This window comes from Sciurus vulgaris (genome assembly GCF_902686455.1).
Source record: "Sciurus vulgaris genome assembly, chromosome: 3".
NCBI lineage: Eukaryota > Metazoa > Chordata > Mammalia > Rodentia > Sciuridae > Sciurus > Sciurus vulgaris.
The window spans coordinates 104,140,452-104,155,171 of NC_136463.1; the positions used below are offsets into that span (position 1 = coordinate 104,140,452).

The following is a 14,720-nucleotide window of genomic DNA, read 5'->3' on the forward strand; positions in this document are numbered from 1 at the left end:
CAGAGTGGATGTAGACTTACCTCATTTGCAGATATCATGCAAATAAATGATTTCCTTATAGGCTAAGAAAGTGTGGAAGAATCAGTCATCTCTACAGTAAATTTGTTCTCCAGGTTCCAACCTGCCAGACCAGCAGGCATGGTTCAATAACTAGTTAAATCTGTAACTTTGAGTCTGATTTGGGGCTTTGTGGAGCTTTGGGACCAGAGTTATTGGCATGCTATTTTCTCTTTACACTTTAAATGTGTAGAAGTTGGCCTTCTTCTTAGATTTATGATTATAGTGGATTCAGAGAAATCAGCATTGTGTTTGTGATCTCTAATTTGCTAGGCCCTCTTTTCTCCTTTTGAGAGCGTTACCGAACTGTAATAGAAATACTGACCGCTTGGAGAACCAAGTGGCCTGTTCAAGAGGCCATGAATGTAAAGAGGGTGTGGAGTCCCGGGTGATCAGTTTATTAGAAAATTACTTTGGAAGGATTAGAGAATGTCTTAAGCTACTTACAGTGTTTTTAGGAACTAGGGTGAAGGATTCTATTTGTATGCAAAATAATCTCATAAAGAAGTGATTTTTTTTTTTTAAACCTCACATTTATATAATGACATCTTGTAGCCAGCTGCTCTTACCCATCTGGCAACTTAAAGATTTCCTTTTAGTTTCTTTGATATAGAAATTACTTACTGTTAGGTTTGCTATTGGGCCTGTTTAATTGGTATTAAAACAAAACACCTCATTTGCCAGACCTGCAGTGGTTTCTGGCGGAAGCTGTGAGTGACCAGCAAATCTCTGCCCTGGAGTTGTTGAGAGAATGCAATTACCTCTCTACGTTCTCCCGAGGCTGTAGGGACTCGGCTTATGAAAAGGATAACTAGCTTGTTGCTATTTCATGTGTGAAATTTTAATGAATTCCTGGCAGTCTAATGATTTTCTTTTTTCTTTTTTTGGAAAGAAAATAGAAAACAACCAAAAAACCTATTTTCGAATTTTTAACTAATAGACCTAATGAGAATTTTTGATTAGTCTGTCATTCTCGTCTATTGCAATTGAAGGATTTCTATTTTTTGTAGAAATGTTATTTATGCTCTCTGGGGGTTTTCATTTTATAATTAGAATGCTCTGGAAGCCTTATAGGTATGCTCCAAATGAGTGCTCCTGTGTAAACACAAATCTTTTTAGTCCTTAAAGGTAATTACATCTGACAGTTGTAAATGCCAGAATGTTTATTTGAAGAAGGGGAAGGTTTCTGGTGGTGGGGGGAAGGTTTTCCGTCTAGAAAATCAGATGCTTTACAGTATTATAAGCTCTTTCCTTACCGATAGCAGGCATGCGCCTCAGGGGCTAGACTAAAAGATATCTGCCTTTAATGCAGAGGGAGAATAAAAATAAGTGCTAATCTTCATTTGGTGCTCCTTTTCTCCTTCTCCCACCAGCAAATTTCGGGGCATTATTCCTCCAGGGTTTGTTTGCAGCCGTCTTCCTCGTTACAATCAGTTATTCTGTAATCACCTCGTGGGGGCTTCTCCGGAGACTCGGTCCACTGCAGTGCAGGGAATATTCTTGATTAACATGGTGAGATTGCCATGGAGACAGATTGCCTGGTGTCAGGTCTTGCACAGTGTTGGGAATTTACAGTCCCCAATGTCTTTGTGAGCTGGACAGTGCAGTTATCAGGGGTACTCCTGGAAGTCATTTTCTCTGTCCTTTGAAGGGCAGTGGTGTTTGGGAAACCAGCTCTTGGTTCCTCTTTGGGCAGGAGCTGTGATGCTTTTGTTTCTGTGTGTTGCTGCTTTGTTCTTCTCAGTCTGAACGGCTGCTGCAAAAAATAATCCTGACTGCCTGACCTTTAGAATACAAACTGGCAAGAGCTCACTGTTTAGATGTAGCTTTGTGGGAGACATGTTGATGCTTTGATTCAGAGAGTTGTTCCAGAGAAACCAGAAAGTCTGCTATGGATTTCAAATATTGTTTTAATAATAATAAAAATAAACCTGAGAGAGACTTGCATAACTATATTGTGGTTTCTTTCCCCCCTTTGGAACTGAACTTTAAACACAAAGGTATTGTGAAAACACTAGAAACATTAATCTCAGAATAAATAAAAATAATAATTTATCTGCCAAGCCTAAAATGTTGTGTACTTGTCAGAAAGAAGAGGAGTTCTGAGATGGACTTTAAACAGTAACACCTTTTATGCTTTTTACATACACTATCTTCATCTATCTTTAGAACCGCTCTGACAAACGCATTATTATTACCTCTCCTGTGCAAAAAGCAACCAAGAGGTTAAGCAGGTGTTGGCCTTGTGAGTCATTAGATCTGTGGCTTCAGCAGCCCCCCAAAAGAACTTGAGGTGTTTATGAGTGTTCATTGATCACTTCCAGGGTGCTGTAACTGTATTGACTAGCTTGTTGGACCTCTGTAATCTAATTCCTCAATGGGAGAAGAGTACAGTTTTGGGGGGAGTTAGACCTATGACTGTTGGCTAGAGCAGGTCACTTGCTGCTAAGGTCACGGGGTTCATCCTTGACCCCTGTCTGCCCAGATGAATCAAAAGCACACTGGCAGCTCCTTAGTTCACCCCAGCCTCATGATATCAAAGCCTCTTCAGCCATTTGGAACCAAAGAACACAGGGAATATGGGAATATGTCTCTTCTAGATGTTTTGGTTATCTCTTTCTTGGGGTGACTTGGCCCCTGAATAATATGTTTATGGTCTGGCTGGTTTCTGGTCCAGTATAGTTAAGATTTTCACCTTCATCATGCTTGAGTGGGAAGATCAAATTCATAGTATACTGGATTGCCCTATCTCTAAAATCAGGAGCTATACCTGAAAAGTTGGAGGTCTAGCCAGAAACTAAGTAGAGGAAGAACATTTACTAAAGTGTTAATGGGGGGAAAGGAACAGAATTACAAGGCAGGAGAAAGGGGACTTCAAAGTTTTAATGTATGCTCTGTGTTGCTTGAGTTGTTTATGTTGAGAACGTGTCCTGAATTATTTGTGTGACTAGAAAATATCCATTAATCTGTTCATCCATCCATCCATCCATCCATCCATCCATCCATCCATCCATCCATCCATCCATACACCTTATTGGTTTTTATGGCCCATGGACTTAGCACACTGTAGAGAATATAGATGTTTAATTGGATGAAATCCAGTCTGTACACTAAGGTTGTTGATGGATGTTTTAAGTCAGGAATTGGAACTGAATGAAATATTGATTTGGTTCAGGTTCAGTTCAAAGGCTACTCTGATATTCTGGTTTTGTTTCAGGTCAATAAACTTTAGAAAAAGTCTCAGATATGGTACAGTCTAGTTCAAAAGGGTAAAAGAGTTGACTCAGGCTTGTATTTAGCAAGGCAATAGTTTATTCTAGGTTTTTCTTCAAGTTGCTGCTTCAGATGGATCTGTGATACAAAAGTGAAACTATGGTGTTAATTTTACCAGACATGGGGATCTACGTATGTACCATTTTGTCATTACCAAGTATAGTCATGAAATTGAAGCAGCAGAGCTAAGCCATCACACAGTGTTTTGTTTTTGTTGAAGTAAAGTGTAAAGTGGGTTCCTGGAGGCATGAGAGCATTAATGAAGGCACAGATTAGGAACTGTTCTATTTTTTTTTTTTTTTTCCCTCTGGTTCAGGGGAGTTTTCCTGGGGAACTTTCACAAGATGGATTTTATGGGCTGAGAACCTGGGTGAGGTTTGGAACATCACAGACACTCACTGGCTGTAGTGAAATGAGTGTGAAGTTGGTGTTAAACATTGTGACCGGAGAAGTGTTTCTTTTGGGTTTGCTTTCCAAGAAGATACTTGAGAAACGCAGTTGAGCTATGTGGTTTTCATAGAATCAATCTCCATACACTTTGTCTTTGCAAGGTGATTTTCTTATTGGTAATAGCCATTGACCAGCTTAAGAATTAATTGTACCTTTTCCTCAATTTGCATTGTCAAATTTGGAAACGTTTCCTCTGAAGGCCCTAAAAATCACTCCTGTACAAACTGAGAAGTGGTGGGAAGGCTCTCTGTACCATATTCCAGATTGGCTGCTGTTTCTTTTCTTGGGACTACCTGACATCACAGGACACTATTCTATTTGAACTCTCCAGCACAGCCAATTAATTATGACTTCCTGGGGGAGAGTCGAGCGGTGGAAAGTGTTCCCACAGTGCTAGTTGGAGCCCCCACTTCTTCCGGTGGGCTCAGAGATTCTCAGGTTGGGAGGATTTAGGGCCTACAGTGTTCTATTTAAACAATGGTGATGTGTTCCTTGATTTGGATGTTTCTACTAATGGAACAGTAACATAATTAATTGGTAATTAGCATGCCTCAGAGGTCTGTTTCCCTTTGAATAAGTCACTAGAGAGAATGTGATTCTAGTAAAGCCCTAGCATATTTCTCAACAAAAACAAAGTATGCGCAAAAAATTTGAGGCATTGCTGCAAATTGAATTAGTTAAAAGCTTGTGTGGTCTGTGGAACCAGTTGGCTTAGGCAATGTATCAAGACTTCCTCAGACTAATTCTGGTCAATTAACTCTGACCTTTCTTATCAAAGAAGGAGCACAGACTGACTTTATGTAAGAGCTCTTCATTGTGCTGTCTGTGTATTTTTCACTGGGAGTGACTGTTTTTAGAACTCTTCCCGGCGGTTTGCCTGCTCAGTTTCTTTAATGTCCACCTCCCCTTGGCTGTGTTTTTCAGGAGAGGCTGTGCCTGAGGATGAACAGATCAGTGCTAAGGATCAGAAGAACTTGGAGCCCTGTGATAACACACCCATCATAGACAACATTGCTCCTGTTGTTGCTGGCATCTCTACAGAGGAGAAGGAGAAGTATGATGAGGAGATCTCTAGTCTCTACAGACAACTGGATGATAAGGTTTGTAGTCAGAGATTTATAGTGCCCACTCTGGTGCAGAGAGTAAAGGTGGCAGGTCCCAGACAGCATCAAATCCTGTTGAACTGTTATAGGGCTACAGACCAATTTTGATGTCTATCTTCCTAATTCGTACCCTCGCTCTGGATTGCACAGGCTCAGGGAACTTGATTCTTGTGAAATGGAAGTTTAATTGGAAGAGTAGGATGTTGGGCTGACTGCTATATGGGGAAGGGGTGTGTGTGTGTGACCTTTGTTTACGTCTGTCTTTCTTTCCTCTCTTGGCCCATTCCTCACCTCTTTGAAACTTCAACACTAGCCCCAGCTAGTGTCAAGGATGGTGACTCACCAGTAAATTTAATCATAGCTCTAAGGCCCTGGGATGGGAAGCTGAGAGTGCAGACTGATGGCGTACTTCATCTGTGAAACTCTTTTCAGAGGCAGTTTATTGAATGAAGTAGTTTGTACATGCTCACTGGGGATGTTTAATTTTATGACAAACTTTTGGGACTCAAATAGTCATGTAAATGCATAAGTCAGAATACAGGAAAAGACACCTTGAAGAATATGTATCATTCATCCCCAATAAAGGTCGAGTTAGAAATCCCAGAGGCATAGGAAATTAAATTGGCATTTTATGTGATCTTGGCTTATTGCCCTTGGAATATTCTAAATCCTTTCAGTTCTTTTCATCAAGGTTGCTGATATTTTTAGTCTGATTTAATCTTTTCTGCTGTGGTTCTGCTCAGAGTGCTTGGGGACACCTCTGACTTGGAGGAAACAGCTTTGTTATGTTAACGTCGCCATTAATCTTCTCGATCTCTCTCTTTGGGGTAAAGCTCAGAGTCTGCCATCACCTTTACAAGCAGAATGTGACTGGTTGCCTGAAGGAAGCAAGTTCTGCTTGTTTGTGATTCTGGGAGTTTGCATAACCACAACATTAAATTAGGGCCACCATCTCCTTCTGCAGGTTTGGCTAGAAGTCCAGGGCACTATCCACTGTGCCACAGAGAGGGTTCACCCTCCCCTTCTGAGAACACATTTAATAAAATCTTCACATCCTCAAGAGCTGGGTCACTCATCCTTCATACTTTGGACATAGAGTTATCTTCCTTTTCTATCCAGGAAGTTTATGTAAAACCTAAAAGACAAAATGGAGATCACTAGTAAGTTAAAAGTTTATGCAACTTCTTGATTTCTCCCAAGAATTTCTACTGTTTAAACAGTCAAGAAAGTCAGACCATAGGCATATTTTTTCCTGTTTTACAGTCAGTGAGCCCAAGGGGTTGTTTTAGTAGCCCATAGAGCATCTTGGATGAGATGAGGACATGACTCACGTTCCAGCCATCTGAGAATAGATGCCAGCCATGACTGAAATCAGTGTTCTGTGCCTTGGTGGCAGGGGAATTTTTATTGATTAGAGTTTCTATAATGTAGCCATGGGAACTGAGCTCAGAGATGTGAAAATGCCATGTCTGAGGCATTCACTTAGTGACCGGAGAACTGGCTCTAGGATCTCTGTGTCCTTATGGCTGGCGTAGGCCGTTTTGGGTTTTCTTTTTCCTTTTTACGTTTTCAGTGGCGCATAATGTTTATGCATGTTGTTGGGATTCACTGTGACATATTCCTTCTTGCTAATGGCATATTGGTCGGTTTCATTGGCTTGATGTCATCCCTTTCCCTCTCCTCCTCTCCACTGGTCTCTCTTCTAGTTTCATGAGATTCCCTTTTATACCCTATAGCTTCCACATTTGAGAGACAACATACAATGCTTAACATGGTGTTCTCCAGTTCCACCTATTTTCCTGAAATGAGAATTTTTTTTTTAATGACTGAGTAAACTCCATTGAATATATGCCATATTTCCTTTTGTCCATTCATTGACTTACGGACACCTAGGCTGGTTTTATAACTTGGCTATTATGAATGGGTATGCTTGTATTGCTATAATATGCTGACTTTAATTCTTTTGGATAAATACCAAGAGGTAGTAAATCTGGGTCAAACGGTGGTTCCATTTCTAGTCTTTTGAGGAACCTCCATACTGATTTCCATGGTGGCTGTAGTAATTTGTAATCCCATGAACAGTGTAAGGGCTCCTTTCCCCCCCATGTCCTTGCCAGAATTTATCATTATTTATATTCTTGATGATTTCCACTCTAACTGGAATGAGATGAATTCCCAGTGTAGTTTTGATTTGCATTTCCCTAATTGCTAAAGATGTTGAACATGTTTTTTCATATATTTGTTGGTCATTTGTACTTCTTTTGAGAAATGTCTATTTAGTCTACTTCCCCATTTATTGATTGGGTTATTTATATTTTTGTTGTTAAGTGTTTCGAGTCTTTGTATTCTGGATATTAACCCTCCAGTGGCGGAGTACCTGGCAATTTTTTTCCTCCCATTTTGTAGGATCTCTCTCATGCAGAAAGCTTCTCGTGCAGAAGCTTTTTAATTTGATGCCATCCCATTTACTAATTCTCGGTATTGTTTTCTGAGCTTTAGAAGTCTTAGTGAGAAAGTTGTTGGCGCCAACATGTTGGAGAGTTGACTTATGTTTTATTCTAGCAGTCACAAGGTTTCTCGTTTAATTCTTGTATTTTTAATCTACTTTTTAGTTGACTTTTGCGTAGGGTGAGAGGCAGGAATCCAGTTTCATTCTTCTACATATGGATCTCCAGTTTTCATAGGTCATTTTCTGTTAAGTCATTTGCCTACAGCTAGGCCTTTATAGCCTGGTAAAGTCCACGATGCAAGGACAGCATTTGTGGCCCATTGCAGGATGGTGCTGAGAGATGTGGGATAAACCGAGCCCCAGAGCCTCAGCCTTAGAGGGACCAAGGCAGGTGGTCTACCCTAGTAACTGCTTGATCATGTTTTATCAACTGCCGTTCTTATGTGTCTTTTCAAAGGTCCTAGAAGATATTTCCAAGCTTATGATGATGGAGGTGGTTTAATATCTTGAGAATACATGAGATGGGGCAAGGTGTTTTTAATGGACATTGAATGGTAGTTTCTGGACATGACTTATCCAAGTTCACATCGCCTATATGTGGTGGAGCTGGAACGAGGTTACACATCCTCTGATTCCCAGCCAGTGTTCATCTCATTTTGGCCTGAGCCCTTTAAATGAGGAAATGATCAATCTTTCTAGGCTACAGTGGAAGAAAGACTACCTGATTGCCTCCTAGGTACCCTCTGTCCCCTGCGCTGTGCCTGTAGGGGTCTAAGGACACATCTCCCGGAGGTAGTGCTGTGTGGTGGAAAAGCATGCACTGTGGCATTGGGCCTGTGACTCATCAGGCCTGGGGGAAGCCCTGCTGAGGGTACTTTTCTCATCTGTAACCCAGGGCCATAGCTGTTGCTTCCACAGATTGCAGTGGGGATTAGAAATCTCTGACTCGAAGCAGGTGCTCTATAAATATCAGTTCCTCTGCTTTGGTCTCCTGGATTTTATTTGCTTGAGGGAGAAGCCACATCATGTGTGGTATTGTAGGGGTGGTGATGTTGAGGGGCACTGGCAGCAGTTACAACAGAAACAAATTGGAGCCAGCATTCTCCTTGTTTCTAGTCACATCTCCAATCCTACTATCCTGAGATGAAATAAGTTTAAGTAGAAGTGTAATTTGATTACCTACTATACCGATTATCATTGCAACAAAAACATCTTGATAATTAAAGGTGACTGGTGACCTTTTGATAACCAGAGTTAGCCAGTTCGTTATTGGTGGGGCTGTACATTTTGTTTCATATCTAAGAAAATTCAACTACAAAATTACTGTCTGAAAAGTGCTTTGAAATCTGCTTTCTATAGACTAGATCTTTATTGTCTGTGCCAGAGTGAGCATGCTTAATGTCCTAGGAGATGTGCTTCACTGTATAGATGGCAAATGTACAGCAAACCTTATCCTAAAAGTTTTGAGTCATTTAGAAAAGAATCACAATGGACTACACCAATTCCTTAGAAAATTGCCTTAATAAAGTGTAAATGTAGTTTGTGGAAATGTCTCCAGTGCAAATGATTCATGTCCTTTTTAATAATCCTTGCTCTGCATCCAGGTAGGGCCTCGAGGCCCTGGGTTTTTCCGTTGTACCTTAAAAATCACAGCATCCCAGCTTGTCACCTGTCAGGAAGGAAGCCTGCATCTTCAGGCTTTGAGATGAGCACAGCCTAAGAACAAAGCATCCACTCCATTGCTTTTCTCCTCTTGTTATTCCTATCACTTGGGAGTGTTGTTTGTCCCCAGGGGAGAGATGGTGGCTCCCTGATGTTAGACTCATGGGGTCTTTTATATTAAGTTGTTTAATATTTATGTGCTGAGGAGCACAAATACAAAATTGCTCCTGTAACTGACAAGCTAAGTTTATAAGGTAGAAGAGAAAATATGTCCTACAAAATAGTCTGCTAATTGGAGAAGTACCATTTTGGGGCAGTTTCACCCTGGTATAATTTCTCTAATTCTCCCGTCAGTGATCTGGTTTTGGGAGAAAGGTCAACAGGATTTTGCAGAACCATTGAGGAAACATGGGTGTACAGAGCTCTGTGGAAACAGGAACTTTTTGAGCAGAGGAATAAAATCAAAGAAAAAGGAGATTCAGATCCTATGCTCTTGATCTTGAAATATTCTTGCTCTTCGGAAAGCATTAGTTTGTGACAATGAATTAACCTGATTTAGGCATATGCATTGACACCACCAAACACACTGGGGAATTTCCATGGAAAACTGAAGTTCTGCAACCCGGCACTCCAGTTCACCGCTCTTTACTTCACCTCTGAAAAGGCAGAAAGCACAGTACAGGGTGGGTTTCTAATTGTTTTGTTTTGTTTTCTTAATGGGCTTTTGGTGAAAGCATGTAGGGGTAGGACCTGGTGCAAATAGAAATCTAATAATACTGAACTGGATTTGACTCTGGGAATAGACCAAAGAAGTGTCATCAAATAGGATTTTTATCCTATTCCTAAGGGAGAGGCAAATGTGAAGCCAGGCTGTCATTTTTCACAGGCTGTGCTTAAAATTTCCTTTGAAATCATGAAAATAGCCAGAGAAGACAATTTCTTATGCAGTTAGGCGTCATCGCTGGTTGCTTCGCCTGCACTGGGGGAGGACTGTGTCTAGGGACAGCAGAGGTGTTTGCGCAGCAGTGAGGGACAGCAGTGGATAGCCTTGCCTTTGTGGCAGCAACACCTAGTGGCAGGAAATGCAAGTGAGGACAGCAAGTTGCCTTTCCCACCAGTGACAGCCTGGGAAAGCAAGCTTCAACAGTTTTGTACCCCCAAATGCCTTCAGAGTTTTTTAAAACTGGCAAGAAAAACAACTTCCAATCAAGAAGGAGGTCTGGTAGTGCCCAAGATGAACTTGCTAGTAAAGGTTTTTGAAGTCTCAGGTAAAAACCTCGATGTGGAAATGCTGGTCTTTCCTCCCTGTTGCATGGCAGCATTCCTGGACACTGATGTGTTTGACCAGATTTGGGACATCCATATATTACAATGCTGATGGTTGGAGGTTCACTCCCTTATTTTTTGAATTAGGAATTCACTGTTGACATCTTCATGTCAGGAGGGATTTTTCCAAGGTCCCTTTTAGTTCTCAAGTCCCAGGTCTCTGACTTCTGGAAGACCAGAGAATGGGTTGAATGTGTAGGATCTCATACTTCTCAGACTATTCAGATGATTCACCCAGCTGGGAAAGGTGGGAGAAGTATTCTAATTCCTCAAGGTCCCAACACTATTTCCCCTGTCTTATTAGCAAGCTCCTGGCTGGCGTCCTAGTGACCGACTGTCATCGGGAAACCAGGATATAAAAAAATGACATAACCAAAAAAAAAAAAAAAAAATTAACCATAATGTTTTGTTTCAGGATGATGAAATTAACCAGCAGAGCCAGCTGGCTGAAAAGCTAAAGCAACAGATGTTGGACCAGGATGAGGTAAAGAATACAATAAATTCTTTTATACAGAGTTCTTTTATTATTCTTTGTTGTTGATGTTTGTTCCAGAAATTTAATTTGTAAAGAATTTTTATTTTTAAATCACTGAATCATGTGGAAATGTCTTGGTAGATTTCCTTTCAATGCCTGTTAAAAGCTGATTTGGGCTGAATTTAGAAAATAAATGTCGACTTTGTAGAGCTCTGGGGTTTTGAGAATAAGTAGCTGCTTGCTACCATCAGTCCTGAAAAGCAGAGACCTCTCTCTTGGTTGTTAGGCAAGAATGGTTCTACCTGCATGGATCCAGCACTCAGGGGTCCTGCTATTTTAGGCTATTTTGAATCTGCATATCGAATGGCTTGGGACTTAGGTGTAGACTCTGTTCTCCTGCTGTCCTAGAGGAAATCAAGAGCAAAAACAAAATCAAAAGTAGAAGGCATAGGAGGGGAAAGCAAAGAGAAAAGGAGCCCCAGTGCTGTGTGAGCATGTATTTCAAACACATAAAAAGGACCCAAATTGTTTTCAGTCTCTTCCTGATAGCATTCAATTCTGTAGTAAATGCCTTTTTTGCATTGTGTTTGCCAGATATTTTACAAACAGGAACCTGAGCAAAAGACAGCCAGCCATTCTATCAGACAGAGACCATTAGTAATTCCCTTGCTGAGGATTGCCTGAGTACTTTTCTCTTTGATGCCTTAAGGTACTTTCTGCTTCATTGTTAGAAGGCTGCAGATGGGACACACGCTGCAATGACAGTAGGTGGCTGGGGTCGCTGTCCCTGGTCCCAGCCCTCCACAGACATCATCTCTGTAACCATTTCCTTCCTCTTCTTCTTTGTTCCTTTTCATCTCTCCAGTGCAATGATTTATGCCTTCTGCCCAAACACTTCCCTTAGGGAGATAGTCTATGCCTTTGTAATCAAATGAACCGCAGGTAATTGATTTCTATCTTTATAGCTGAGGTCTTCCACTTGTGTGGTGTTTCCTGTCTTCTACCTCCTAGTCTATTCCTCGGTATTCCCAACATCAGGACAACTGTCTGGGATAAATTTCCTTTTTTACTACAGTTCAAACTCTAACATTTTCCTTTTTATATACTATCAAGACATTATATAGGAAAATCAGAAAATAACAGGAACAAAGATGCTGAAAGCATCCACAAACCCAAGCATTCTCTTTTAACAGTGTGAATGTTTAGGATACATCCTTCTATGCATTCTTGCTGCACATTAAGAAAAAGTGAATGACTGCCTCTTTAATACGGTTTTGGTCAACTTTGAAATGAGCCTTTTACGATGTGAAATATGATGATGTTATAAAAGCTATATATATAGTATTCTAATCCTTAGAAATGATTCCCTCATTTTTTGTTTAGCATGTGAAATATCCAACCAACTCAATGTGCAGTGATTTTTGATGCGTGATTCATTCTTTGATTTAAGCATACACAGCTTTAAATGAACAAAGAAAAAGGGAACGGATTTTCAAAATAACATTTAGAAAATATTTAGCATCTGCAATATAGAGTGAGGTTTCCTGTCATTCTGAGCTTTTCCAACTTGTTCTCTTGTATTTTGTTTTAAAATTATTTTGGATGAAGCAAAGATCATAACTATTTGAGTAGTAACCTCAAGTTTCTTGTGGTCTCATTTCCCCAGCTTTTAGCTTCCACAAGAAGAGACTATGAGAAGATACAGGAGGAGCTGACACGACTCCAGATTGAAAATGAGGCAGCCAAAGATGAGGTGAAAGAAGTTCTCCAGGCCCTGGAGGAGCTGGCTGTCAATTACGACCAGAAGTCACAGGAAGTGGAGGACAAGACCAGGGCCAATGAGCAGCTGACAGATGAGCTGGCCCAGAAAACGGTTGGAGCATTTGTATCTAGGGGGTGGGACTTCCTCAGCTGCCATAATATACTTGCATTGACATTTGTTGACAGCACAGAAGAATGCAGTTGGCCAAATGCTTGTTCAGAGTTAGGTGCATTCTCTGAGGTCTCTCCAACAACTGAAATACTTTATGGAAGTATGTCTACTCATCCTGGAACTGCTTTTCACAACTGTTTCACATCCCAGGAATTTATAGCATTAGCAGGGACATCTTGTAGCAATAGTCAAGAGAATACAGACTTAGGTGCCAGAAAAGTCCTAGTTAAAAATTTGACTTCACAACTCATAGGCTTTGGTCAAGGCATTTAAACTTCTTGAGCAGTCATTCCTTTATCTACATAAGTGGCAACAGCATGCTCCTTGTATCGTGTGAGGATTAGTGAATTTATGAAACGCACTTTGCATCGACCTGTGCATATCCTACAATATCAGTAAATAAACCTCGACGTACTGGTATTAACAGGCAAGAATTGGGGGACCTGCAATTCATTCTTCCTGTTTATAGCTCGCCGGATGAAATCCCTTCCCTCCCCTCAGCTACTTCTTTCAGCTGTTTCCTTCAGAAGCCGGGAATTAAGCTGTCCCTGTTGGTTTGCTGTCCAATTTTAGCCAGTGTTTCTGTCTGCATGTTTCCTTATTCTCAGGTTCTTCCAGTGAAAGATACTGTGGGATTTGCTCAGTGAGCTAGGCGCAGGCAAGCAGGGCCAGCAAAAAATGGGTAGTGAAGCCAAGTGGCTATAACCTGCTGCCCTTGGCATCTCTACCCAGTGACCTGGTATCATGGGATTCTGGTCAGCCTACTTTGTGGAAAACATCCAGTCCTCCCGGGCAAGGAGAAGCAGCAGATGGTACAGGAAAGTGCTGATCCTGGGACTACAAAGCTGACAGGAAATGCTATTTGCTCCATACATTCAATTGCACAGAGAGACCATTCTAGTGGCTTCCCAAGATGGGGACCCTGCTTCTGTGGATCTTAAAAACAAGGTGAAATAAGCAGTTGGCAGCAGTGCCAAACCAAAGTAAACAAACCCAAGAAGTCACTTAGGAAAGGAGACCTAGGTTTTCTCTGCCTAGTGCTTTCTCCAGGATTCTTTTAACTAGTTTTTGGCATTATTTCCTTCTCAAAACAATGAAACAGTTTCCATAATAAAATTCTAACTTTCTGTCAAATCAAGGTATTATTAGACTGGTTTAGAGTACTATTTTAGTCAGATCATTAAAAAAATTCTCTGGTGAAATAGCTGCCTGTGGGAGAATTGCATAAATGTCTTTGAATTAGCCTCCACAGCTTTAGGGATCGGGGAATTATTTCTCTGTAGGCTGAGTTAATATCAAGAGGCCAAAACATGGCTATTCTATTGATGCTGAGAGTTGGTTAAGGATATATACATGAAAGATGGGAAAGAGAAGAATTTGTAAAAGTTTGGCAAGAAAATAGAACATTTGCTATTTATTAAGGATACATCTCTTGTTGAACTTAACTAATTTTGAAAAAAAAAATGAGTAGTGTTTAATTCAGCTTCACTGTGGAGATTGGGGGATTTTTTTCTAAGCTGTTTTCTAACCTCATTAGTGTTCTTCTGTGCCACCTATTCCAGACCTATCTATTACGAAGTAGGTGGGAATTTAGAAGTGACCTGGGGAGCGGGTTTGTGTGGCAGTGGAAATGGGGACATCTGTAGCTTGTTTAGACCCTGAACAAAACATCTGGTGGTAGGAAGAAGTGATTCAATGTTATAAACCCAAGGGTTTCAGTTTGGGTTTTATTTATTTTTAATAACTGATTTCACTGACCTGGGAATTGTCATCTGACCTACAGACATATAATTGGTCCACATAATGTAACTTATTGATATGAATTTCCTCTTTTTATCAAAGAATACGGTGCTGTGTTACAATTTGCCTCAAAAGGTCTCTATATTGAAATCACAAGAAACAATAAAAGAGCTCTGTCTTACATGAGGCTGTTATTCTTTGCAAGGTTGCCTGTGTGAAATTGATGTGCAACTCTTTTAACTTGTGGTTGGA

At 40.7% G+C, this 14,720-nt stretch overlaps 1 protein-coding gene across 1 annotated transcript in view; it reads left to right on the forward strand.

Annotated features, from left to right (window-relative positions):
- Positions 1-14,720, forward strand: part of KIF5C (kinesin family member 5C) — a 185,408-nt gene that overhangs the window by 129,316 nt on the left and 41,372 nt on the right. The window contains exons 12-14 of the mRNA XM_079134394.1: positions 4,705-4,880; positions 10,736-10,804; positions 12,462-12,668. Coding sequence (XP_078990520.1) covers positions 4,705-4,880; positions 10,736-10,804; positions 12,462-12,668 — 452 coding nt within the window. The remainder of the gene's footprint in view (positions 1-4,704; positions 4,881-10,735; positions 10,805-12,461; positions 12,669-14,720) is intronic.